Raw genomic sequence first — 27596 nt, 5'->3', positions numbered from 1 at the left:
CGACAGCCGAACCAGACGCTGGCTCCAGCTGCAACGAGTCCTGTTTGGACCTCGGAGGCCTGTCTTTGTCTTTGCGCTTCTTTTGAACTCCGGTAGTGTCCGACGACATTCTGTAATTGAAGCGTCTGCCAAAATAATTTAAAGCCCAATCGTACCTGCGCTTGATAGTACGAGAGTTGAACCTGGCACAGAACCGACAACAACAAACGTCATGGTCAGGGCCTAAGCAAGGTAGACAGTAAGAGTGGAAATCTTTATGAGGTATTTGTTTCCCACACGCTATACAATTAACTTTTTCTGACATCGGAGGAACAAGAAAAAGATTCCCCAACGGGGTACTTAGCTTTTAGAAGAGAAGTAAGAACTTCGGACCGACAACAACCAAATGCGCTGTTCGAAAATCGCCAACCAACGTTTTGCGAGCTGCTTTCCACCGCACGGCAAGAAAGACTGGAGAAGATGGCGTCGGCTGAGGGCTATGTACCAAGGCGTACTGACGTCAGGATACTAGCTTATACAGCCGACGCCGGACCCAGACTTTGGGATTCTGGCCGACCTCAAGCTGCCTGCCGGCAGGAGCACCCTACAGTTATGACTGCAACAGTGAAACACGAAGAACATCATTTATAATCAAAGGCTGTACCAAAAGAGTGTTGGGCGAACTCCGCCCGAAGCTTAATAGTTCGTTTATTGAAAGTAGCGCAAAAGCGACAACCCGAGACGTCGTGGTCTGGGCCTAAACAAGGTATGCAGAGGGAATGGAAATCCTTATGCGGTATTTGCTTCCCACAAGAAATACAATTGTTAACTTTTTCTGACATCGGTCTGAGGCAAGAAAAATTTCCCCAACGGGGTACTTAGCTTTAAAGAAGACTTCAGTTTCCAATTAATCGTAAATTCAGGAGCTGGCCGACTGGCACTTGCGAACTGCTGCTGCTTCGGGCACCGCGCGGCAAAAAAGACTGAAGAAAATGGCGTCGGCTGTGTCTTATATACCCCTGTCGCACCGACGTCAGGAAAGAAAGCGACAACAACCGACGCCGGACCAAGACTTTGGAATTCGGCCGACCGAGGGACCGCCAGACTGCAGAGAACCCATATGTGATTACTGCAGCTGTATGCACGATGAACATCTGCAGTGGCAAACCTGCTCTGGATTGAGAGTAAAGAGGCAGGTGGTAATGTTTGGTAAAGGTGTGTACTGAACTCCAAGTTGCAGCCTCCAAAATTTCCTTGGTAGGTACTCCTCTGAGAAAGGCTGTTGAAGTGGCTGTTGCCCTGGTGGAATGTGGCTTAATGTAATTTGGGACTGATTTTCCATGCTGCGTGTAGCAGTACCGAATACAGTGTCCTATCCATTAGGACATACTCTGCTTTGAGAAAGCCTTGTGCTGTGATCCTGCAGCATATGCTACAAACAGTTGCTCAGTTTTCCTGAAAGCTTTTGTTTTGTCCAAGTAGAAGCGTAGCTGCCTGTGTATGTCCAAAGAATGCAGAAGATTCTCACCTTTATTCTGGGGGTTTGGATAAAAAGTTGGCAAATGGATGGTTTGGTTAAGAGCCACACTAGATACCACCTTTGGCATAAACGTAGTGTTTGTTCTTAAAGATACCCTGTGCTGATGAAAAACTATAAAAGGTTCCACTGCCATTAGTGCCTGTAGCTCTAAGACTCTTCGTGCTGAAGTTACTGCCAGGAGCAGAGCTGTTTTCCATGATAAATATTTTAGATCGGCTGTATTGGCTGGCTCGAAAGGTGGTAGTGTCAGTTTTTCCAAAACGAAGTTGAGGTCCCAAGTTGCTGTTGGTGCTCTCCGGGGTGGTCTTGTGTTTTTAGCCCCTCTGAGGTACTGCTTTAACAAGGGATGAGAGAATAAAGGAGGATCCGTGTTGTAATGTACTGAAATGGTAGAGGCATGGATCTTAATTGATTAGAAGGATAGGCCTCTGTCCAGCATCTCAGTTAAGTATTGTAAAATCAGAGGAATTTTTGGAACAAGAGGGTCAAGGTTTTGAGCCTGGTTCCAGGCGCAGAATCTTTTCCATTTTTCTGGGTAAGCTTTCCTGGTGCTAGGCCTCCTCGCCTACAAAATGACATCCATAACAGCTTTAGAGAGAGGTGTTGCCTGATTGACTACTGTATCTGACATGCAGCCAGGTTTAGAGCTTTGAGCTGACCGCACAGCATCAGATTGTTTTGAGTCAAAAGGTGTGGAATTTGAGGCAACATCCATGGAGGGCCTTGAGCCAAGTTCCTTAAGATTGGGTACCAGTGCTGGCGTGGCCGTCTGGAGCAATCAGGATCATCTGTGGTTTTTCTTTTCTGGCTTTTAGGAGTACCTTTGAAAGGAGAGGTAGTGGTGGGAAGGCAAACTTAGGTTTTTCCAGCTGAACAGAAGATCATCCACTTTCCATGCTTGTTTGTGATAAGTCCTTGCGCAGAATTTTTGTAGTTGGCAATTCAGTGGGGAGGCAAAAAGATCTAAGTCTGGGCATCCCCATTTTTGCATTACCATGCTGAAGATTTGTGGATTCAATTTCCATTCGTGAGGGTCCATGATATTTCTGTTTAGTCTGACAGAGTACTTTTCTTTCCTGGCAGGAATTGTGCTTGCAGGTGAACTTGATACATTAGAGCAGTGTTCCACAAGGTCATGGCTTGCCTGCATAGGGGATAAGAATGAGTGTCCTCTTGCTTGTTTATGTACCACATTACTGTGGTGCTGTCTTTAGCAATTGTCCTGGATGTAGAAGGTCCTTGAAAGCTGTTAGGGCATTTTGAACAGCCATCTTTTTGATTGATGTGAAGATGCATCTGGTCTGTGGTCCACTTGCCCTGAATGCATTTTCCTGCCAGGTGTGCTCCCCAGGCGTAATCCAAAGCATCAGAGTTTGCCTGGCTGTGGGTAGGGTAAAAGGCTGACCCTTGTCTAGGTGGCATGCCTGTGCCCATTGTAACTCCTGTGGTATTCCGCTTATAAACTGTGAGAGTGTTTAGTCCAAACACTTTTCAGGTACCATTGTAATTTCCTCATATGCAGTCTGGCATATAGTAGTAGTATGCAGGATGCCATGAATCCCAGGGCCTGCAGAATTTTTTTTGCAGGGAGATGGGACTTTGCCAGTAATTGAAAATATTGAGTTAGTTGAACATGTTTGTCTGGCGTGAGGTAAGCTATCTGGGCCATTGCATTTAAGCTGGCACCCAGAAATGTAATCTTTTCGTTTAGTGTGCACCCTAGATTAGCAACCTTTTTACAAATGTCAGATGCTGTAGAAAAATGTCCTTTGTCTCTGCTTGAATGAGGCAGTCCAGGTATGGATATATTTGAATTCCTTTTTGTCTGCAAAATGCAATTACTGGTGCCAGGCACTTTGTGAAGACCCTGGGCGCAGTAGATAAGCCAAAGGGCAGTGCAGAGAATTGGTATTGCATTGTACCAGCTTTGAATGTGAGGTATCTTCTGCAATCTTGGCTGATAGGGACATGCAGGTATGCCTTTGAGGTCCAGAGTAACAAGCCAAGCCTTCTTGCACAGCATGGGCAGAAGCTGCTGCAATGTCAACATTTTGAATTTTGGAATATTCAGAATTGAAAGGTCTATTATGGGCCTCCAGGCCTTGTCCTTTCTGGGGACCAGGAAGAGTCAAGAGTAAAATCCTTTTTCCTGTTGTGGTACTTTTTGAATAGCTTTCATGTCCATATGGGCTGAACTTTGTTTTTGTGCCTCTGCCCATTGATTTTGTGGCAGGTCTGGCATTCCTTTTAGCCTTGGTAACATATGAAAGTGGAATCTAACCTTGAGACAATATTCAGGACCCATTTGTCTTGGGTGATTGTTTGCCAGTTTTGAGAAAAAAGTGCCAGTTTTCCCCTAAGGGGACTTCCAAAAGGGACGTGCTTGGCGTACGAAGGTGAAAGTCACTGTGGCTGTTTCCTGTAAGGTTGACTTGTCCTCACCACCTTTTGGGGTTGATGTGCCTCGCTGTCTGAGCCTCGGGGTTGAGATCTGCCCCTTGGGCGTCTTTTTCTGCCTCTCTGTGGCTTGTCTGACACTGGAAAGGACAAATTCTTTGTTGGCCAATTTCTGCTAAACAGAGGTGGCTGTAACTAAGAAATCCTTGACTGTTTGCATAAATTTAGCTTTATCCTCCATTTTCTTTAACACCTCTTCTGTCTGAACACCAAAGTAGCATCCTGTAAAGGAGCATCCAAATCAGGTAAACTTTGTTCTTTTAACCAAGCATGTCTTTGAATCACAGAACCTGTAACTGCGGCTCTACAAGAGGCCTCTAAAGAATCAAAACCACATTGCAGGATGTTTTCCCACCTGTTCAACTGCATGCAATAAATCCTGCACTTCTTTACAATCAGGAGCTTCTGAGCTTGCAAGCATTTTCTGTTTTAACTGAGCCATTAAATATTGTTGGTACTTAAGCATGTGAAACTGGCAATTTAAAGCTCTTACTGCTAAAGCTACAGAAGTGCATACTTTCTTCCCCCATCTATCCAGAGCTCTGGAATCTGTCAGAGGGTACTGGATTTTTTTTGCAATGGAAGCCTTAACCCCTTTTGGACCCTGAGAAATAGTTTCTGGATCAGCAGAAGGGTTTTTGTAAAGAAACCTGAGAGTCAGGGACTCCACCTATCTGGCTTGGCTGAAGCAGAGGGCAAAGAGTCAGGAGATAAACTGGATTCAGTGAACACATTATCCACAATATCTAGCACAGGCGGAATAGCCAGGGGCCTGTGCTGAGGCAATAAGAGGAAATCCCTGAGCCTTTTCTTGAATTCTGAGTAATCCTGACCTTCGCAATGGAAATGCTCCCTCATGGTATGTAAAGTTACCCCAAAAGAATAATCCTCAGGAGGACAGGCTGAAGGGATAGATTCTTCAGCATCAGAGTCCTCAAAGGGGGGTAGAGTATCCCAGGTCCGAAGAGGAATCAGAGGAAATGGAAACCTGATCAGAGGAGGCATAGTCTGTATCCTGCCTAGGCCTTTTTTCAGGAGGGGGGTGGGAACCCCTGATTAGAGTAATGAGGTCTTCGGCCATTTTGAGCATCTGTTTCTTAGGCATGGAGGACTGTCCAGGAGAATGCTGTACTTGTTTCTTTGTCTTTAATGGTAGCTTTGTCTTGGCTGTTGTCTTAATGTAAGATGACAAGGTCTGAAAACACCCTCAGAAGCCGATGCCTGCTAAGCGACTCCGGACCCATCTGAGGGATTAGTTTCCGTAGGCCCAATACCTTGAGTTTCCAGAGGCCTAGATGTCTCCACGTGGGAGTCGGGAGCGGCCTGTGGCTCTGTGGTAGCAGGTAAAAAACAGAGCCAGCAAGCTGAGAAGGTGGAAAAACTGTTTACTGGAAATACAAAAAATCCAAATCCAAACCGGTTTCGGCTCCACAGAGCCTTCTTCAGTGGATACAAATAGAAATGTGAACATTGCACAAAAAAAGCATCACATTATATATGTATAAGCACACCTGATACATAATGTAACCAATCAAAATAGAACATTAATTAATTAAACAAAACATTAAAATTGGTCATTAAGACCAGGTGGAAACAGAGCTCCCAGTTTGACTATCCATTTTTTCTCTAGAAAGTTAAGTAACTCATGCCAGCCATCTTTATCTTTACAAATCCCACTAATGTGATCAATGACCACAAATTTAAAGTTAGCAGTAGTATGCTTTAAAGTGTGTTTAAATAATGCATTGTTGGGACGTTTATTTTTAATCGCACTTAGATGTTCACATATTCTTAAGCGAAAGGCTCGAGAAGTTTGTCCCACATAAAATGCTAGACAAGTGCAGGTCACCAAAAAAATGACCCACTTGGTGCTGCAATTGGCCCATAACTTAATTTCAAAAACCTGAGAGGTATTTTTACTAGTGAACTCTGAGGTATTAGAAACCCGCATACAATATGCACAATGGCCACAAGCAAAACAACCCACTACAGTGCCTCCAGTCAAAGAGATTTGATGGCTGCCTGTAGGACTGCCAACACACTTTTTATAATGGCTAAGTCTGGAACCTATGGATCTTCCCTTTCTAAACGAGAAAAGACATCTATCCCTGAGAAAGGGGTGCAATCTGTCTTCAGCCAACAGGACATTCCAATGTCTCTGAATGATGTTCATGAAACCTTGAGTGTTGCGTCCATAAGTGGTAACAAGACGTAGAGGCTGTGTATCCACATTGTTGTTATGGTGTTTATATCGTAATAGATTCGACCTATTGAAGTTGGCAGCCCATTTTTTGGCCTGATTAATAATCCCTGGACGATAGCCCCTCTCTAAAAATCTATAAGCCAGATCATCACATGTTTCAATATAACACACCTGATCAGAACAGATCCTCTTAGCTATAAGAAATTGTGATTTAGGTATATTTTGGATGATATGTTGTGGGTAGAGGCTCGAAGCATGTAATAAGGAATTGTATTCAGGAAATTTTCTAAAAATGGTAGTGGACAATGTATTGTCAGAATTCCTAGTAATTTCCACATCCAGAAAACATTTTAAGTCTGTGGAAATACATTTTGAATTCAATGCCCCATACATTGTTGATAAGATAAATAAGAAATTCCCTGAGATACTCCTCATCCGCCCTCCACACCAACCAACAATCATCCAAATACCGGCGCCAGATGTCCATTTCACACATGTAGATGTTATGACTCGGATCATATATAATAATCTCTTCAATATATGCCATGAAGAGATCAGCATAAATGGGTGCAAAAGATGCACCCATTGCCGTCCCTTTCTTTTGCCAAAAACACTGATTTTGAAAGTAAAAAACATTACTAGTGAGCACATATTCCATAAGACATATCAGAAAAGTGTTAAATCCTGGTTTATAAAGCCCTGATCTATTGAGCCAATAATCCAAGGCCTGCAGGCCTGCCCAATGTGGTATATTAGTGTATAAAGATGTAATGTCTAAAGTACACAATAGCCAACTGGATTCAAGTTGTATATCATTTATAATGTCCAAAAATTGAGTAGTATCTTGGATTCTCGATCTGATATATGGAAGCAAAGGTTTGAGATGGAAAGTCAAATATTCTGAAAGGGGTTCAGTGATAGACCCATGTCCAGAAACAATGGGTCTACCCGGTGGATTCGTGGCATGTTTATGTATCTTAGGCAAAAGGTAGAGATACTGTTTTTTAGGGGATGTAACCATAAGTTGTTCCTTAGTATGTGTGGTAATGATCCCCTCTTCCACTGCTTCTGTCAAAAACTGACCAATTTTATGATGAAATTGGGTGGATGGATCCAAAGGCATATACATGTAATAGTCACCATCCCCCAATTGTCTCATGGCCTCCTGATTATAAGCTGCCTCATCTAGAACCACCACCGCTCCCCCCTTTGTCAGCTGGAATCACAACCAATTCTTGTTATTAACAAGTTCTTCCAAACTTGATACCTCATCCTTAGACAAATTGTTGTACAATGTAGAAAAATCCTTAAGATGACAGTGCAAATCATTAAGCACATTTTTAAGGAAACCCCCACCAAATGGACCATGGGGGGATTGAAACTAGATTTTTTAAACTTGAATGTACCAGCAGGTTCAACAGTATTGTTGGCAAAAAACACCTTAAGGTTTAACATCCTACAGAAATTCGCCACATCCTGGGCAAGGGCATATTCGGAAACAAAAAATCCTGGAACAAAATTAAGTCCCTTATTTAATAATTGGATCTGGGTGCTAGTAAGCTCAACCGAGGAAATATTATGTACATTGCATGAACTATTCAGTGTTCGATCACCATCTTGAAAAGATCCTGAAGACCCTGTTTGGGTCTGTCTTTTTTTATGTTTACGCCCCCCCCCGTCTGTATCTATGTCCAAAGGGGGTGGACAATTTGTTTTTTTAGCCTGCGGTAACCTATCACTTGAATTGGCTTCAGAATCACCTTCAGTAGTAGAGGACGTATCATCACCAGAAGTACCACTAGAAGAAAGCCCACTCTTCTTTAAAATAGATTTTGGTCGCTTTCTTTTGGGAGTGGAATATCTCTTATTGTTAAAACTCTCCAAAGGTAATCTAAATGACACATTTTTAGAGGTATCAAATGGTTTTCCCTTTTCATAGTCATTTACATCTCTAAAAAATTTCTTAAGTGTTCTCTCTTTTAAATTAGATTCTAATTTAGATAGGTCCGTAGATAATTTTTTGATTTGTGACGGAAAGGAGTCACAATTTTCAAAATTACTAGCCTCAATGCAAATAGTTTCAAGTTCCTGTATCCCCATATTTACCTTCCGTTCATAGAAATCAGCAAGGGCATCAACAAATTTAGATGAAGCTAATTGTTGGACCTGGCCCCAGTCTTCCAATTGATCGTCAATATTAGCTACCAAAGGTTGCACTCTCACTCTCAATCCACGTGGAGTTATCTTTTTTTTTGTTGATATGCCCTGAACAAACGTAAATGCCAAACATTGGTACGGACCATCCTCATATGTTTGGTTAATGAGTTAAAAAACATCTCACATTTAGTGTTCACATCCAAAACATTCATATTATTAATCTGTCCAGAGGACCCAGCCCCTAAACCAAATACGGAAAGATCATCAAGATCCGATGAAATTCCCTTAATAAGCGATGAAAATGCCATATTTAGACCAATGTCACCAAAATCCCAAAATGTGCACAAATCTATAATCTAATAATATATTAATCAGCAAACAGCAACATTCAAGTGCAGCAGCTGTAGAGAATCACCTATCCAAAAACCAAAATATCGGTTATAAGTCAACCATTTGCAAAGAGGTATACCATATGAAAGATCAAGAACCAGGAAATATATTCAAAAATATATAAACAGAAACTAAGCTGAGAAATAAACCATATACAATAAACAGATCAGGTATGAACTACCTGTATACTGTGCATATGTCTTCAGCAATAGAATATATCCAGGGTAAAACAAATACAATAAGCAGTCCTGTTTTGTGTGAAAACTCCACATATAACCTGCGTATTTGTACCCGTCCTGAATCGTAATAATATTGAACTGGTATAATAACCACAAAATTGGCAACAGCCAAACAATATGTAGTTACTAAACAAGATCCATCAATAGATACCAACTCCGCAAAAAAGCACCCATATATCCTCCAGCTGCCAACACAAAAATGCTGTTAGAATAAATATATATAGATAGCCATGCACATGATAGGAATCGGTGTCATCAGAATCCCAAAAAAAGGAAAAAAAATACAAGCTAAGGATGTGAACACAAATGACCCACTACAATAATAATTGTAATATGTGTAGCAGATACAGGTCCTATGAAGCACATAAATGTACATCAAAACAAAAACCAAAGGTCGAAAGGTCAGCACACCATCCCAAATATGACCTTGAGTATATGAAAAAATGTGGACAAATAGATATTTAAATACCAAAAATGATGACAAAACATGTATGTAATACGCCTAAAAGATACCCATATACCCAACTAAACCAGGTACATGGCACCAAACATATATTGGAACAATAGCATAAATAGCCAAGTTATAAAAGGTCTAACACCACAATGAAACAACATAAACAATGTCTAACCAGTATCAAAGGAAGTCCCTGGGATAAATGTCCAAAAATAGAGGTCTTGAATATATTAAACAGCCATGAAAGCATCCAACGACCGCTGCCGATATAATAAAGACGCCGATTATAGAAAGTGGCTCCTCAAACACTGTAAATCGAAAAAATGTCCCTTAAATGCTGAAAAAAATCAAGAAAGTCACAGCGACAGGCTAAATGCACAAAACGCCAGTTCCTTGAACGCACCAAACCGCCAAAACCTTAACCGGTAAGTAAGAAACCGGAAGTAAAGCATACGCGTTGATGTAAGCAAAAACCAAGCACCAGGAAGTCACCAGGAGCTGGAAATCCACTCGTACATCCACAAAGATCTAAAAGTTTGTGTTAAAACACAAACTAGATGCCAAAAAAATGCATATAAACACGATAAATGTAGTGATATAAAATCACTATAAAGGAGAACACCACCGACTCCACATGGTACACAGCATCCGAAAATAATACAGTCCAAATAGAAAAACGGATGCTCGTGAAGCCCTCCTGCACGGCAACAAAATTCAAAAGTAAAAAACAGAGCCAGCAAGCTGAGAAGGTGGAAAAACTGTTTACTGGAAATACAAAAAATCCAAATCCAAACCGGTTTCGGCTCCACAGAGCCTTCTTCAGTGGATACAAATAGAAATGTGAACATTGCACTAAAAAGCATCACATTATATATGTATAAGCACACCTGATACATAACAATGTAACCAATCAAAATAGAACATTAATTAAACAAAACATTAAAATTGGTCATTAAGACCAGGTGGAAACAGAGCTCCCAGTTTGACTATCTAACTATCTGTGGTAGCAGGTGTCAGGAGCTGTGAAAGCGCCTCACTGACAACCGGCGACTGGCCTAGAAGAGGTTTCATCAGTTTTGGACCTCTGATGCCTGTCTTTAATCCTTGTCTTTGCGTTTTTTAGGTATTGAGGTAGTCCGCTGATCCGACTGCATCGTATAATTGAACCTTCAGCCAAAGTAGTACAAAGCAAAATCAAAACGTCTTTTTACAGTGCGTTTGTTATATCTAGCACAAAACCGACAACTAGTGATGTTGTGATCCGGGCCTAGGCATGGAATACAGTAAGAGTTGAAGTTCTTATGTGGTATTTCCTTCCCACAAGAAATACAATTAACTTTTGACATCGGTCTGAGGCAAGAAAAAAGTTTCCCCAATGGGGTACTTAGCTTTATTGAAGACTTTGGATCTCAAATTAGACTCAGAAAATCTCAGGAGTCTGCTGACCGGCACTTGCGAACTGCTTCTACTTCGGGGACTGCGCAGCATGAAAGAATAAAGAAAATGGCGTCTGATGAATCTTGTATACCCCTGGCTCACTGACGTCAGGGAAGAAGCGACAGACACCGATGCCAGACCAAGACTTTGGAATTCAGGCAGACTGCGGGACCACCTGACGGCAGGATAACCCAAGTGTAATGACTGCAGCAGTGTAACACGAACATCCGTAGTTACCTAGCAGGGTGCATCAATCAAAAATACTACAGGTAGAGCATCCTTTGATTCTGTCAGAAACCTCAAAGCAAGCAAACACACAAGTGGCAGGCCTGTGGTGGCAAAATACAACAAAAATACAGCCTTTTCCATTCTAACCAAAGCAAGACCAAAGCATGACTAGAGTATTCTGTATTTGAGGTCTTAAAGCAGAAACTAACATGGGGAATTCCAACAGATGTACACATACAAAATGAAAAAAGCCTGACCAAACAGTGGGAGACTGGAAGACTTGGGGAAAAAAGAACGAAAAAATACTACAGAATAATCTAAAAAAGTCTTAAGACAGATACACAGAAGTAAACTGACCAAACACTACCCATGAATGGATGCAACATTGCATTACCGTAGCTCAAAGTCTGCAGCCGCCAAAGACAAACTGCTAATACCTACGAAAGGCCAGGGTGTCCCAGGCATTATGGGAGTGGGAGAAGAGGTGAAACTTGGGAAAATTGATAACTCCTAGAGGGAAGTCAGTGTTATGTCCCACTAGCCCAGGGGGAGTGGAGACAATCTCAGATCCTTCTTGTAGGCTGCATTTAGGGCTGGTCAAATTAATCAACAGGACAGCATGGTTAAAGTGTCATGTCCTTGGTCAAAGCAACTTGCAAAAGTAAGAGATGTGAATAGGTGCACACTCCCCTCATTCTCAGGTAGGCACAAAAATAGAGCCAGAGTGAATCTAGTCATTGCTGCTGTGGAAAGGTCAGAGGAATGATGAGAACTATAAGTGGGTGTGCCTGATCAGATGGATATGGATATACATGCATCCACTTCTAAAGCAGAAAATAGGTTGGCTTACAAGGTCATCTTGAATTTCCACACATCAAGTACTCTGATTACTTGATCTGAACTGGTCTTTACAGGCCATCTTTCCATGGTACCAACAGTCAAGAGTAGAAAATCTTCTCAAGTTTTGGTATTGTTTCCATAGCCCCTACAGACAGGCTGTTTACTGCCAGATGCAGATCTTCCCAGGAAGTTAGGATCCCATCAACAGAGAAAAGTCTTAGGCTTTTACCCATTAGCAAAACATCAGGGGAAGTATTCTCTTCAATAAAGCCTGTCTACCACCAGAAGGAAAGGAAAAGGACTAATTAGTACTGCCCAAATGTTTCCCAAGCGGATTTCTTCCTGGTCTCTTAAGATCAGTCATAACACCTGCCTTTTTTGAAGCACATTTGATTCCATCTAGACTGGTCTGCATTCACTTGCTTCTAAGGAGAGCCCAGATTTATGATAGTTGGTCATTTTGGAAAGGGTGGATTAATAACCATTGCACTTTGACAGCTGCCTATAAACTACCTACAGTCCTACCTTACTTGTACACTTTGAAAACCAATGTACTGAAGTAAACTTCCCAATATCTTTTGAACTAAATGCACATTCGAGCTGTCAACTCAGATAAGATGTTTGAACAGCTTCCTAAAGTAAAGGGTACGATTCCATCCACAGCCATATGCCTAAGCTGCAACTGATCAAGTCACAGGGCTCCTGGATAACAGAAAAGTACAGTTTTGTACCTACCATAAATGTAGATGTTCGAGGATCCACATTGCTGCAGTCATAACCTGTGGGTAGTCCGCTGTCCTCGGTCGGCCCGAATACCAAAGTGTTAGGCTGGCGTTGGTCATGGGCGCTCAGAACTGACGTCAGTACGCAGGAGTACTTAAGCGCATGACCGACGCCATATCCTCAGTCTTTCTTGCCCCAGATGTCAGAAGGCCTAAAAAGGAAAGGCCATAGCCAAAATAGAAAATACCCAACAACCAACAGATAAAATAATAATTATCCCAAAAGAAACACAACAACCCCAAACTATAGAGGGGAAGGAGGGAGGGAAAATTGGACTGCAGCAATGTGGATCCTCGAACATCTACATTTATGGTAGGTACAAAACTGTACTATGTTCTTCGTCTCACATTGCTGCAGTCATAACCTGTGGGTAGAATCCCAAAGCAAAGGTAAAGGGAGGCTGGCAAAACTAAAAAGCATTAGGAGCTGCTAACATGCCCTGTAAAACTGCAGTGGCAAACCCAGCCCTAGACTTGGAATAAAGAGGGAGATGGTAATGTTTAGTAAAAGTGTGCACTGAACTCCAAGTAGCTGCCTCCAAAATATCCTTAGTAGCTACCCCCCTCAAACAGGCAGTAGATGTGGCAGTAGCCCTAGTGGAATGAGGTCTGATCCCAGCCGGAACATCCTTTCCATGATGAGAACAAAAAGCAATACAATGGCCAATCCACTTAGAAATGGTTTGCTTTGAAACAGCTTTCCCTTGTGAACCCAAAGCAAAAGAAATAAATAACTGTTGAGTCTTCCTGAACTCTTTAGTTCTGCTCAAATAATAGCGTAACTGCCTGTGAATATCCAAAGAATGCAAGACCTTTTCTCCTTTATTTTGGGGATCAGCATAAAAAGTAGGCAAATGAATAGACTGGTTTAAGGCCACATTAGAAATAACTTTAGGCATAAAAGTAGGGTTAGTACGCAAGGACACCCTATCCTTATGGAATATCAGGAAGGGTTCAACTGCCATGAGAGCCTGCAATTCAGATACCCTCCTAGCAGACGTAATGGCCAACAAAAAAGCAGTCTTCCAAGACAAAAACTTCAACTCAGATGTAGCTGCAGGTTCAAAAGGAGGTAAAGTAAGCTTTTCTAACACAAAATTGAGATCCCAGGAAGGAGTAGGAGCTCTACGTGGGGGTCTTATGTTCTTTGCCCCTCTAAGAAATTGCTTAAACAAAGGGTGAGAAAATAAAGGAGGGTCACAATCATAGTGAGCAGAAATGGCTGCAGCATGAACTTTCACAGAGGAGAAAGACAAACCCTTGTCTAATAATTCAGTAAGGTACTGTAGTGTAAAACTCAAATTAGGCACTGAAACATCAAAGCTTTTTGCTGTGCTCCAAAGAAAAAATCTCCTCCATTTATCAGCATAAACTTTTCTAGTACTAGGCCGTCTGGCTTCCAAAATGACATTCAAAACTTGAGGAAGCTGAGACCCCCCAGGATCTAAAACAGAATACGCCAGGCTGTCAGATGCAGGGACTGTACCCTGACATTGAGAAAATGATTGCTTGCCTGGGACAACAGGTGTGGAATTGGTGGCAAAGGCCAAGGAGGCTCCTGTATTAAACTCCTCAGCAGAGGATACCAGTGCTGTCGTGGCCAATCTGGTGCTATTAGAATCATGCAAGGCTTGTCCTGTCTGACTTTCGAGAGTACCTTGGGAAGAAGAGGCAGAGGAGGAAAAGCATAGACGTGAAGGTTGTTCCAACTGAAAGATAGAGCATCCACTTTCCAAGCTTTTGGGTGAAACATCTTTGTGCAAAATTTTGGCAGTTGGAAATTTAGTGGAAAAGCGAACAGATCTATGTCTGGAGTTCCCCAAGCCACTGTCAACTGTTGGAATACATGAGGATCCAATTTCCACTCGTGGGGATCCACAATTTGTCTGCTCAAAACATCTGCTAAGGAGTTCTGTGCTCCTGGCAGAAACCGTGCTTGAAGAGTGATGTGCAACCTCAGAGCAGTCTCCCACAAAATCATAGCTTGTCTGCAAAGAGGGTAAGAATGGGTTCCCCCCTGCTTGTTGATGTACCACATAACAGTTTGTGTTGTCTGTTTGAATCAACACCTGTCCTGGTTGAAGTAGATCCTTGAAGGCCATCAGGGCAAATTGGACTGCTAACATCTCCTTCATGTTGATATGCAAATGCTGTAGTCTGGGAGGCCACGTGTCTTGAACCCATTTCCCATTGAAGTGTGCTCCCCAAGCCAGGTCTGAGGCATCCGTCGTTAAGATCTGACTCGCCTCTGGTCGGGTCACAGAGAGTCCCTTGTTTAGGTAACATTCCTGAGCCCACCACAAGAATTCCCTCCGGATGCAAGGTAATATCTGAATGACAGTGTCCAAATCGTGGCAGTGTTGAGTCCATACATTTTTGAGATACCATTGTAGCTTCCTCATATGCAGTTTGGCATTGGGAAGTACCAGAATGCAAGATGCCATGAACCCCAAGGCTTGAAGGACTGTCCTTGCAGTCAGCCTGGACATTAGGGATAATTGCTGGAAGTACAGAAGAAGATTTCTTTGTTTGTCCGGGGTCAAAAAGGCCATCTGAGAGGCTGTATTCAGTCTCACACCCAGAAAGCACATGTCCTGAGAGGGTACTAGACTGGACTTTGTTTCGTTCACAGAATACCCTAGGCACCTTAAAACTGCCATTACATACTGTAGATGTTGAAGTAACTTGACTGTCTTGAGCAAGAATCAGGCAATTGTCCAGATAAGGATAAATTTGTATTCCTCTTAGTCTTAAGAAGGCTATCACAGGAGCCAGGACCTTTGTGAACAACCTGGGCGCAGTAGATAAGCCAAAGGGCAATGCAGAGAACTGATAATGAAAAGTACCAGCCCGAAAACGCAGGAATCTCCTGCAGCTGGGCCTGATAGGAATGTGAAGATAAGCCTCTGAGATCCAGAGTTACCATCCAGTGATCTTTGCCTAGCAGAGGCAGAAGTTGCTGTAAAGTTAACATCTTGAACTTTGGAATGCATAGGTATGTATTGAGAATGGACAAATCCAGAATTGGCCTCCAAGTGTTTCCTTTCTTTGGCACAAGGAATAGGCGAGAATAAAACCCCAGGCCTACTTCTGACGGAGGTACCACCTGGATCGCCCCCATTTGTAAAAGTAAAGAAATCTGTTTGTGAGCCTCCAGCCTTTGCTGAGGAGGTACATCCGGCATGCCTTTGAAAGGAGGCAAGGTGTGAAAGTAAAACTTGTAGCCTTGATTTATAATGTCCAGCACCCATTTGTCCTGGGTGACCAAAAGCCAATTTTGCTTGAAAAGTGCCAACTTTCCTCCTAGAGGAGCTGCCAGACAGGCAGAGTCTGGCAGCTGGAGATACAGGTCATTGGGTCTGTTTACGAAAAGGCTGACCCCTGCCCTCACCAGAAGATTATGCAGGAGAACTCCAAGTCCTAGGTCTGAAAGAACCCTGAGCATGAGCTCTGCCCCTACCACGTCTAGACCTGCCCTTAGACTGAAACTCGGAAGAAGGGTAAGACCATCCTTTTGCAGGCCAATTCCTGCTAAACCTAGGAGGCTGCACTTGTAAAAATTCCTTAACCGTCTGCATGGACTTAGCTTTGTCTTCCATTTTTTTCAAAACTGACTCCACAGGAGAACCAAAAAGAACTTCAGATTGTAAAGGAGCATCCAAAATTCGAGCTTTAACATGCTCTGACAAATTTTGATCCTTAAGCCAGGCATGCCTACGAATAACTGAACCAGTGGCAGCCACCCTGGAGGAAGCCTGAAGAGCATGAAAGCCACATTGCAAGGAATGCTTACCAACCTGATCTGAGGCATGAACTAAGTCCTGCAATTCCTTACACTCTATACCCTCAGCTAAAGCATCTACCTTGGATTTCAACTGACCTAACAGAAAATTCTGGTACTTCAGCATATGAAACTGGCAATTTAAAGCCCTCATAGCTAGCGTGGAGGAGGTATACACTTTCTCACCCCACCTATCCAAAGCCCTAGAATCTTTATCCAGAGGTACTGGATTCTTAACTACCGAAGCCCTGACACCCTTAGGTCCTTGGACTAATAGTTTCCGGGTCAGCTCTAGGACTCGTACAAATATTTATGAGCCTCTGGAACTCTGTAATACCTGTCTGGCTTGACAGGGGCAGGGGGTAAAGAATCAGGATTAAGGGAAGCTTCAGAAAAAACATCCTGAACAACATCTAAAACAGGGGGAATAGCCAAAGGTCTATGTTGTGGCAAAAACAAAAATTCCCTAAGCCTCTTACGAGAATATGAAAAATCCTGACCTTCCCACTTGAAATGCTCCCTCATGGAGTGTAGGGTTTCAGAAAAGGAAAAATCTTCTGGAGGAGAAGCAGAAGGACAGGAATCCTCTGCATCCGAATCAGAATAGGGAGGAAAATCCTGAATGTCCTCAGCTGAAGACTCAGAAAAATCTGAGGAATGCTCCAATCCCTCCACATCTGTCTCCATCCTAGGCCTCTTGTCTGGAGGGGGCATAGAACCCCTGATTAAAGTAATCAAATCCTCTGCCATTTTCAACATATGTTTTTTAGGAACAGAGCCCGAAGAACTAGGGCTGCTGCCTGTACCAGAAGGACCAGATTTAGCTTTAGCAGGGCCCTTAGTGACAGAAGTAGAAGGCCTAATAACCTTTTGTAATGATGGGACTACAGAAACTTGAGAAGCCCCCTCGGCCTGACCTAACTCCTGAGAGGCCAATTCCTGTAAAATTAAAGGTTCCCCCTGTGATTCAGCCGAGACCTCGGCTGGATCCACAGATTCAACCGTAGTTTCCACAGAACCGGCGTCCGCAACGGACGACTCATCCTGTTTAGACTTTAACGATTTATCTTTTCGCTTCTTTGCGGTAGTGGGCGTCTGAGGATCCGACGGCATGTTGTAGTTACACCGCTTACCGAAAACAAGCCTAGCACAATCTAATCTGCGTTTAATGGTGCGCTTATTAAATCTAGCGCAAAAGCGACACCCGACTACGTTGTGCTCAGGCCCCAAGCAAGGAATACAGAGAGAGTGATAGTCCCTATGAGGTATCTGTTTCCCACAAGAAATACAATTAACTTTCTGACATCCGGATTAACTGAGGCAAGAAAAGACAAAAATATTCCCCAACGGGGTACTTAGCCCAACTTGGTCTTCAGTCTGAAACTCGAAAAACGAAAATTTCAGGACGCCGAACTTGCAAACGCTGCTTCTGCTTCGGACCATGCGGCAAGAAAGACTGAGGATATGGCGGTCATGCGCTTAAGTACTACTGCGTACTGACGTCAGTTCTGAGCGCCCATGACCGACGCCAGCCTTAACACTTTGGTATTTGGGCCGACCGAGGACAGCGGACTACCCACAGGTTATGACTGCAGCAATGTGAGACGAAGAACATCATAGGGACACTTATCTAGTGGGCTTACCCATGGATCAAAATAATTCAAACTTTAAAAAGGGAGCAACTATATTCACTGGGACATTGACAGCTCTGGATACCAGTCCTGAAGACATTTTGCCCTCCAGCAAATCCCTTGTGTAAGGAATAAAGTTCTCTAAATGCTGACTATATATCCAAAACATTAACACTAGACAGTGTAATAAGCTTACTTCAATATTTGCAGTTCAGACATTTGCAGTCAAGAAAACCTTAAGCTACACGAAATTATGTTTCCTTATCACAACTGACCACATGCATACTCCAGTGCAAACATTAAAGTCGCTCCACAGCTGCAAATCAACACCATCCTCCAATTTACACTCGTAAGAAAACTGGCCAAAATAAGAAGTTATGTACTCACCATAACGTTCCATCCGAGTAGGTGACTTCATTTGTCTGCAAACTTTGGGTCTTGGATCCGACTTCGGATCTGAGCCGGCAACTTATTTTACAGCTTAAGGATCTGAGCTAATAGCTCCTCCCCTTACCCATAATCCCCTGCCAACCCAGATTGACCTTAGATCAAGTTTGCCCTTATACCAAATTTCAGACCAAAAGCATCCAGAGGGACCAAGAAAGGACATTCAAGAATTAACTTCTGAAGGCCAGGGGGAAAGAGGGGGGTAGTTGCAGACAAATGAAGTCACCTACTCAGATGGAACGTTATGGCGAGTACATAACTTCTTAATCTGAAGGGACTTCATTTGTCAGCAACCTTTGGGACAGAGTCCCCAGCTACCTGAATCTTGGGTGGCCATCATGGAAGGATGTTCCGGAGCACTGCGGAGCCAAAGGATGCTCTCCCTCTGGAAATAACATCCAGCTTATAATGGTTGATAAAGGTATGAGATGAGGCCCAAGTGGCTGCAGAGCAAATACCATCCAAAGATACTCTAGATCTAAAGGCGGAAGAAGTAGATATGGAGCAAGTAGAATGTGCCCGTACTCCCTGATGTGCGGGCCTCCCAGAAGTTTCATAGGCCAGAAGAAAACACCGAAATCCATCGTGATACGGTGACCTTAGAAATAGCTTTACCCAAATTGAATTTGGCAAAGGAAATGAACAACTGATCGGATTGTCTGTGACCAGCAGTCCTATGAATGTAGAAGCGCAGTTGTCTGTGCACATCTAAGGAATGCAGCTTGTATTCACCTTTATTCTGGTACTTAGGGAAGAAAACTGGCAGGTTAACGGACTGATTGGTATTGGTTTCGGAGGCCACCTTAAGAAGAAAGGAGGGATTGGACCTGAGGTACACACTATCCTGATGAAAAATCAAGTAGGGTGGTTTTGCACAAAGGGCCTTAAGTTCAGAAACTCTTTTCGCTGAAGTGATGGCGACAAGGAACGCAGTTTTCCAGGAAAGATATTTAAGTTCGGCCGAGGCAGCTGGTTCAAAGGGAGGGGAGGTCTAGGCTTGAAGGACTAGTGATAGATCCCAAGGGGGTACAGCTTCCTTGACAGGAGGCCTGAACAAGAAAGTACCCTTGAAGGTTTTACATAATTTCGCAGTCAAAGGACCGGTCTCATGTCCCACATGGTAATGAGAAATGGCTGCCAACTGAACCTTGACCGTAGAACAGCTAGCCCCTCCAGTTGAAAAAGTCCAGTGAGGAAATCCAAGACTGACTAACGAGGCCGTGAAGGGATCTATGTTACGGTGTTCCGCTCAGATGGAAAAAAAACGCTTCTATTTACTGCAATAGACTTTTCTAGTGGAAGGTTTAATGTGCTGCCACCAAGATGGCTTTAACTGGTGGAGATGCCGGGAGTCCTGATTAAGAGTGGAACTGGAGCAGCCAAGCTGTCTGCTTCAGGTTGTCCAGATTCGGGGTAGGTAGACCTAAGGGATGGGATATTAGATCCGGAATGGGATCCAAAATCCAGGGAGGATTCATCAGATGAGACCACAGGTAAGGGAACCAAGTTTGACGAGGCCAGAATGGGGCAATGAGGATCATTCTGCTCCCCAACGGAGAGGCTTTCTGTATAGGTTTCAGCATCAGGGGTAGAGGAGGATAGGCATAAAGTAGACCGGGAGACCAAGCATGCACTAGAGCGTCTCTCGGGGTTTCCCTGAGGGTGGGAAATCAGAGCGAAGAAGCAGGTGCATTTTGTATTTGAAGGAGTGGCAAACAGATCGCAGCAGGGTTGCCCCCATTCGGCAAAAATCCGCTTCGCTACCTGGGAATTGAGAAACCACTCGTAAGGGGAAAGAATAGTGCGGCTGAGCTTGTCCGCCAGAATGTTGGACCGTCCCAGAATGTGCGTTACGATAAGGAAGCGGTTGGTGGAGATCGCCTATTCCCACACCCTCATGGCCTCTCGACAGAGAGGGTAGGACCTGGTTCCCCCCTGTTTGTTGATGTACCAGACAACCGACATGTCTATTGCAATAGTTATTACAAGTGCTTGTAATGCCAACAGCACCGCCCTCATCTCCAGAACATTAATATGCAAGGAGGTCTCTGTCGTTACACGTGCCTTGGACCGTTCTGCCTGAGCAATGTCCCCCCACCGGAGGCAAGAGGCGTCCATGGTCACCGTGGCGAGGGGAGGCGGCGTGCAGAAGGGTCGTCCCGTATGGAGGTCCGGGGACTGGAGCCACTATAAGAGGGCCCTCCTGCAAGCCCTGCTGAGTGAGATAGGATGACTGAGGGGAAGAAACTGAAAGGACAATTGGACTAAAAGGGTCCACTGTAGCACCCTTATTCAGACGAGCGCATGGAAGTTATTGCTGCCGCCATGGAGCCTAGCGCCCTCAGGACCAATTCAGCCGGTCGGGCTTTTGATTGTAGGATGGCCCGCACATGAAGCCTCAGGTTTTGAAGTCGCTCCGAAGTGAGGAATGCTCACAGACTTCTCGTATCTAGTTTGGCCCCTATGAACTCTATCACTTGTGTTGGAGCAAGGAAGGTTTGTCCATGTTGATCTTAATGCCTAGTTGGGGAGCTAGCCGGAGAAAGTAATTTCTGGCTGCACAGAGTAGATGCCTTGGAGGGGCAGACAGGAGCCAGTCGTCCATGTACGGGAAGACCTGCATTCCCTGGAGTCTCAGGTGGGCCGCTATCACTGCTAACACTTTGGTAAACACCCTGGGGGCTGTGGTAAGACCAAAGGGAAGGACCCTGAAATGATAGTGACTGGCTCCCAGCCGGAAGCGGAGAAACCTCCTGGATAGTCTTGTCCATTAAAATGTGGTAGTACGTATCCTTGATGTCTACTGAGCACATCCAGTCGCTCTCCCGCAAGAGAGGGAGAATGGATTGAAGGGTGACAATCCGGAATTTTTCTTTGGTTACAGACATGTTCAAGAGTGAAAGGTCGAGAATCGGTCTCAAGTACCCAGTCTTTTTTGGCACCAGAAAGAACCTGGAGTAAAACCCTAATCCGAGCTGATCTGGGGGATCGGGCTGGATGGCTCTTTTCTAGCAGCTGCTGAATTTCTGCAGCTGCCGCCTCCCTCTGATCAGGTAGTACATTGGGGAGGTTTTTGAGTCTTGGAACATGGTGCAGTGGAATTTTGTAACTTCTGGATAGGATACGAAGCACCCAGCGATCTGACGTAACGGACTCCCAAGCTGCCAGGTGCTTCAAGAAGCTCCCCCCCCCCCCCGCCCGACTGCCTCCAAGTGCAGCAGTCGGGCGAACCCTCAGGGCTGCTGCGTGGGCCAAAGAAGATTTCTCTGGACCCAGAATTTTTCAGGGCCCCTCTGCCTCTAGGGCGGTGTACTCCCTGTCCTCCTCTGCCACGGAAGGACTGCTTGTCCGGAGCAGGCTGGGAATGTTGCGATTTCCGGAACCACATCTTTCTGTCCCTTTTGGTTCTTTGAGAAGGACCTCTGAGGAGCAGAGAAGTGGACTCTGACAGCAGACGTCTTCCCGTCTTTTCACTCTGGACAAGTGTCTCGCGAACGGTCTTGCCAAACAAGGCAGAACCAAAGGGGGCATTCGCAAAGGACGGCTTAAAGGGCTCCGAAAAGTCACAAAGTCAAAGCCAGGCCTGACGTCTCATGACTAGACCCGCTCCGCTGGCTCTAGCGGCTCCCTCTGTGGCGTGGGACAAAAGCCGCATAGAGGTATTTGAAATAGATCTTAGAGTGGCCATACGAGTGGAGTACAACTGCCTGCCTCGGCCGACATGGACTCTGGGGGGCAAGCAGCATACTCTTTGATAAGATCTCGCTGCATCTTATGTGCCATGTAGTTCAGGGACCTTCCTGAGAAGGTCGCTGAACTAAAAACCCGCTTCCCGAGGCTATCCATCAAGCGGGACTCTGTGCTCGGTGGATGGACCGAGGGGCTCCCTGAGCCAATTCCCTCTTAGTGGCTGTCGCCATCAACATGGCATCTACGGAAGGACCCTTGCTCCAATGGGACTGGTCTGCAGGGGGACTCAAAATTCTATCACAGCGTTTGGGGACTGGCTCCAGTGTCCGGCTCCTTCCAAGCCCTGGTGGTGATAAGGTCCACCAGAGGGGCGGCCGGAGGGGACACCCAAGAGGTAGATGGACCTGCTTCAAATGCCTCCAGGAACACTGACAAGGAGGAAGCCTTGGGGGCAGACCCCCCCCCCCGAGCCTGAACATTTCCATGTCGTCTCCAAAGGAGACATCCTCGGGGGGTATCCTTGGGGAACCTTCCCCTTCATCCAACTCAGTGTCCTCTGTTAAGGACTCTGGGGAGTCCACGCGTCTCCACTTACACTTATGCTTGCGAGGCACTTCCTCGGGAGGACTGTCAGAGGTCGTCTCACCAGCAATATCCTGTTTCAGTGGAACAACCTGGGGCATCGAAGCAGGCAGTCCCTGTGGTCAGGTGATGGAAGCCTGACCCAGCAGAGAGGGAGTGCAGGGTGGAGCAGATGCAAGGACCGGAGGGTCCGGATGCTCTCAAGAGCTCTCTCTACTACATCAAAGGCAGAAGGAGAGCCGGTCTCCCTGGGGTCCGAAAGCAGACTCCCACTCTGATCCGATGAAGGGATCTGAACCGGCGCAGAGGCCATCGGATCCGAAGGACCCGTGTGCTCCGACCTGGACAGACCCAAAGGGACACTGAATCCCACGGATCCGAAGCTCTGCCCACAGCTCCGAGAGGTCGGATCAGACGAAGGACCCAACAGACTCGAGGGCAGGGTCGGATCCGAAGTACCCAGTACTGTCGGTGCCGACCCACCCCCGGCTCCAACGCTGCCCAGCTCAAAGCACTTCGAGCCCGGGAAGCGGGTCGGAGAAGGAGCCATTGGGGCAAAAAAAAGGTGTTGAGCTCCCCCCCCCCCCCGAAAGGGGGGGAGGGGGGCAAGAGCACTCCCATCTGCAGCTGGACCTGGATGAACCTTCTCATCATACGGTATAAGTCTGCATCAGAAAGACTAAGTAGATCTCGACAAGGCCACTGAGGCGGACCAGGAATGCTGCCTCGATGACCTCGATGGAGGAACTCCTCGGGTCCCGGGGAAAAGCAAGGGGATCGGATCAGAGGAGGAGGGGACCTGGAAGCTGTGGAGGGAGAAGCCCGCTTAGCTGGGGGGGGGGGGGGGGGGGGGTGAAGCGGAGGCCTCGGCCCCCGCTTGTGATGCTTCTCCCTCCTTTTCTTCCTCCTGGCCTCCCTTTCCTCCAGCGTCTTAGTGGGAGTTTGAGTCCCGGCAGGGGGAAGGGGGCAGGAGTGGCTACCACCGAGGACTGAGGAGGAGCAACGGGAGTACCGGAGGCCGAAGCCGAATCCAGGGGCAAAAGTCCCGCCAGGATAAGCTTTGACCTCTACTCTTTCAGTGCCCTGGGGTTGAACGCTGAGCAAATGGAACACCCAGAGGACAGGTGTTCAACCCCAAAGCACTGAACAGAGAGTGTGGCCATCCGCCGGGGAAAGCTTATGGCCACACTCGGTGCACTTAGAAAAAATGGGTTTTGTGGCCTCCGACATTAGAAAAATAAAGTAAACTACACAAACGACACACTCTACAAACCAGCGAGGGGAGGAATTTCACAAAAAAATTAATGAAATTAACGAAAAGGGATCCTAAACCATGCACACTGTTTAACTAAACCAAAAAAAATTTGTAACTTGACAAGTTTTGAAGACTTATCTGGTAAGTCGCCAGGAGCTCCAAAATCCAGCTGTCTCTTCTAAGAGCGGCAAACTAGATCAGAGGTCAATCTGGGTTGGCAGGGGATTATGGGTAAGGGGAGGAGCTATGAGCTCAGATCCATAAGCTGTAAAACAAGCTGCCGGCTCGGATCCGAAGTCGGATCCAAGACCCAAAGGTTGCTGACAAATGAAGTCCCTACTTCAGATCATAAGGCTGAAGTTGTCAGTCTTTTGGGTTTCCCACGATCTTATTACTTCAAAACCTGTTGACATGTACACTGAAATTAAGATTCACACGTACAGTTGTGTTAATATTTTTGTATTTACCTGTTTATGAGAAGCTTCACGGACATTCAGCATTTTGCCTCTTAAAGGAAACACTCCAAATCTATCTCTTCCAACAACTGCCAAACCAGATACAGCCAAGGTTTTGGCCGAGTCTCCTTCGGTCAGAATCAATGTGCATCCTAAAGAATGTTTGCTACCTAAATTGAAGGAAAAATGTTAACACCTTTCAAGAGTCTAGCATTAAACAGTACTATTGCTTTGACAGCACCTAGTCTCAAAATCTAAATGACTTGAGAGCTCAAACTATTTGCAAGATAGAGCACACAATACAAATGCAAGGTACAGAGCATTTACAACAGTTCTGTTGCAGTGTACCAACTCAGTGCATTTCACATTTGCATTGAAAAACAGTACATAAATTCTTGGTACTTGAATCCAGACATGTGACTAAACAAAAAGATCTAAATAAAGAGGCAATAGTAAAGTAGAGCAACCTACACAACACTAAGTGTAGATACATATCAAAGTCACGTTCTTCACTTGCGTTCACAGATGCTTTCAAGTTCTGTAGCATGGATCATTTTTGGCCGACTTAAATATTAGTTCTTTATGTGCTGTGATACAGTGCCATGCAAGTACACATTTCAAATATAGCAAAGCTTAAGACCATTTCAGGTTAAAATGTACTGCCACATTTTCCTTATTGAAGATAAATTACTCCCATCACTAAAGCCGCGGTAGTACAGCAGTAGCGTTGTTGCCTCACAGCAAGAGGTTCTCCTGTTTGATTCTCGTCTGGAGTGCCTTCTGTGTGGAGCTTGCATGTTCTCCCCACGTTCGAGTGGCCTCCGAAAGACATGTGTGAATGGGCGTGCCTTTGCTGAAGGTTAGGAGTAGGGCTGGCAACTCTGCACCATAAAAATAGACTGCCAATCATTAGCAGACTGGAGTTCCGCTGTGGCAACCCCTAACCGGGAAAAGGAACTACTATGGGTTGGTTATTTCCCTACCAAAAACCAACCCATACAAATTTGCGTTTGGGGTAGTGCAATTTTTACAAATGGACTCGAGCACCGCCCCTTGAAAATTTTCTTGAAACTGAAAACACCTGCCATGACATCACAAAAGACTACTCACAATCCCCTTATCTCCTACAGTAGTGTATAAGCTACCATTTTCCATGCCAGCTACACTAACAAGGGAGTCTTATGACAATTTGTCAACTATTTCTCACAGGTGGGACACCCATCCTTAAATATTTCACACATGTAATGCTCCAGTAAGGAAACGATCATGTAAATAAGTAACTATTCCACTAAAGTAACAATCCTTTTGATTACCCAGAATGAATGGCATGTAAACTATTGCAAAGAGCCAACGTGACATTATGTGGCTGTGATCATAAGGAAAAACTGAGTCAACAGTAGAAGTAACTTCAAAATCACTTGCTGCTTAAACATCAGGAGTATAACCAGAAAAGAAATTAACTGTAAAACACAGGTGCATGAAGGTTAACACACCAAGAAGGTTTCAGAAAAGTACAGGTTTGTACCTACCATAACTGTAGATGTTAGTGTTCACCCTGCTGCAGTCATCACACTTGGGTTTATCCTGCCGTCAGGCGGTCCCGCAGTCGGCCAGAATTCCAAAGTCTTGGTCTGGCGTCAGTTGCTGTCGCTTCTTCCCTGAAGTCAGTGCGCCAGGGGTATACAAGAGGCATCCAATGCCATTTTCTTCAGTTTTTCTTCAGCTAGTTCAGAGGGGATGGAGGGAGGGTAACCTGGACTGCAGCAGGGTGAACACTAACATCTACATTTATGGTAGGTACAAAACTGTACTATGTTCATCGTGTTACCCTGCTGCAGTCATCACACTTGGGTTGAATCCCAAAGCTGAGGATGGGAGGTGGAGTCAGACAGGGTTAGAAGAAGCTAGTAAGCCCTGCAAAACTTCAGTGGCAAAACCAGCTCTAGTCTGAGTATAGAGGTAAGTGATCGTGTTTGGTGAAGGTGTGCACTGAACTCCAACTAGCAGCTTCCAGAATATCCTTGGTTGGCACTCCCCTGAGAAAGGCTACTGATGTAGCTGTAGCCCTGGTGGAGTGGGACCTAATGTTAGCAGGTACTGGTTTTCCCATGATGTATGTAGCAAAAACGTATGCAATGCCCTATCCATTTTGAAATGGTCTGTTTTGAGATGACTTCCTTGTGATCCTGTAGCACAGGCTACAAAAAGCTGGTCAGTTTTTCTGAAAGCCTTAGTTTTATCCAAGTAGTAACGTAATTGCCTGTGAATGTCCAAAGAGTGCAGGAGTCTTTCTCCTTTGTTCTGGGGATTTGGGAAGAAGGTGGGCAAGCGAATGGTTTGGTTTAGGGCCACACTGGATACCATCTTTGGCATAAAGGATTAGTTCGTAGAGACTGTCTTGATGAAAAATGAAGAAAGGTTCCACTGCCATTAGTGCCTGTAGCTCTGAGACTCTTCTAGCTGAGGTTATTGCTAGTAGTAGGGCAGTTTTCCATGAAAGAAATTTCTAAGTCAGCTGAAAAAGCTGGTTCAAAGGGCGGCAGTGTAAGCTTTTCCAGAACAAAGTTGAGATCCTAAGTAGGTGTTGGAGCTCTCCTTGGCGGTCTTAAATTCTTAGCCCCTCTGAGGAGCTGTCTTAGGAGTGGATGCGAGAATAAAGGAGGATAAGTGCTGTAATGAACTGAAATTGCTGAGGCGTGGATCTTAATAGATGAAAAGGAAAGTCCTTTGTGTAACATCAGTTAAATATTGTAGAATCTGAGGGATGTTTGGATCAAGGGGGTTTAGGCCTTTAGCCTGGTTCCAGGCGCAAAATCTTTTCCATTTGTCTGAATAGGTTTTCCTGGTGCTGGGCCTCATGGCCTCCAGAATGACATCCATAACAGCTTTGGATAAAGGTGTTGGCTGTTTTTTTTTTAGGTAATTTGCCATGCAGCCAGGTTTAAAGTCTTGAGCTGGCTGTGTATAATCTGATGGTCTCACTGGGTGAGCAGGTGAGGAATTTGTGGCAAATTCCATGGTGGGTCATGGGCCACGTTCCTTAAAACTG

At 44.9% G+C, this 27596-nt stretch overlaps 1 protein-coding gene across 2 annotated transcripts in view; it reads right to left on the bottom strand.

The window, feature by feature from the left end:
• Window positions 1-27596, bottom strand: part of LOC122787663 (DNA topoisomerase 2-alpha-like) — a 1447528-nt gene that overhangs the window by 1006287 nt on the left and 413645 nt on the right. For both annotated transcript variants that reach the window (XM_044054499.1, XM_044054498.1), the window contains exon 12: window positions 24560-24717. In XM_044054499.1, the coding sequence (XP_043910434.1) occupies window positions 24560-24717 (158 nt within the window). The remainder of the gene's footprint in view (window positions 1-24559; window positions 24718-27596) is intronic.

Source organism: Protopterus annectens, chromosome 13.part0, assembly GCF_019279795.1.
Source record: "Protopterus annectens isolate FY-2018-M chromosome 13.part0, PAN1.0, whole genome shotgun sequence".
Lineage (NCBI taxonomy): Eukaryota > Metazoa > Chordata > Ceratodontiformes > Protopteridae > Protopterus > Protopterus annectens.
This window is presented reverse-complemented; position numbering and strand designations above follow the sequence as displayed.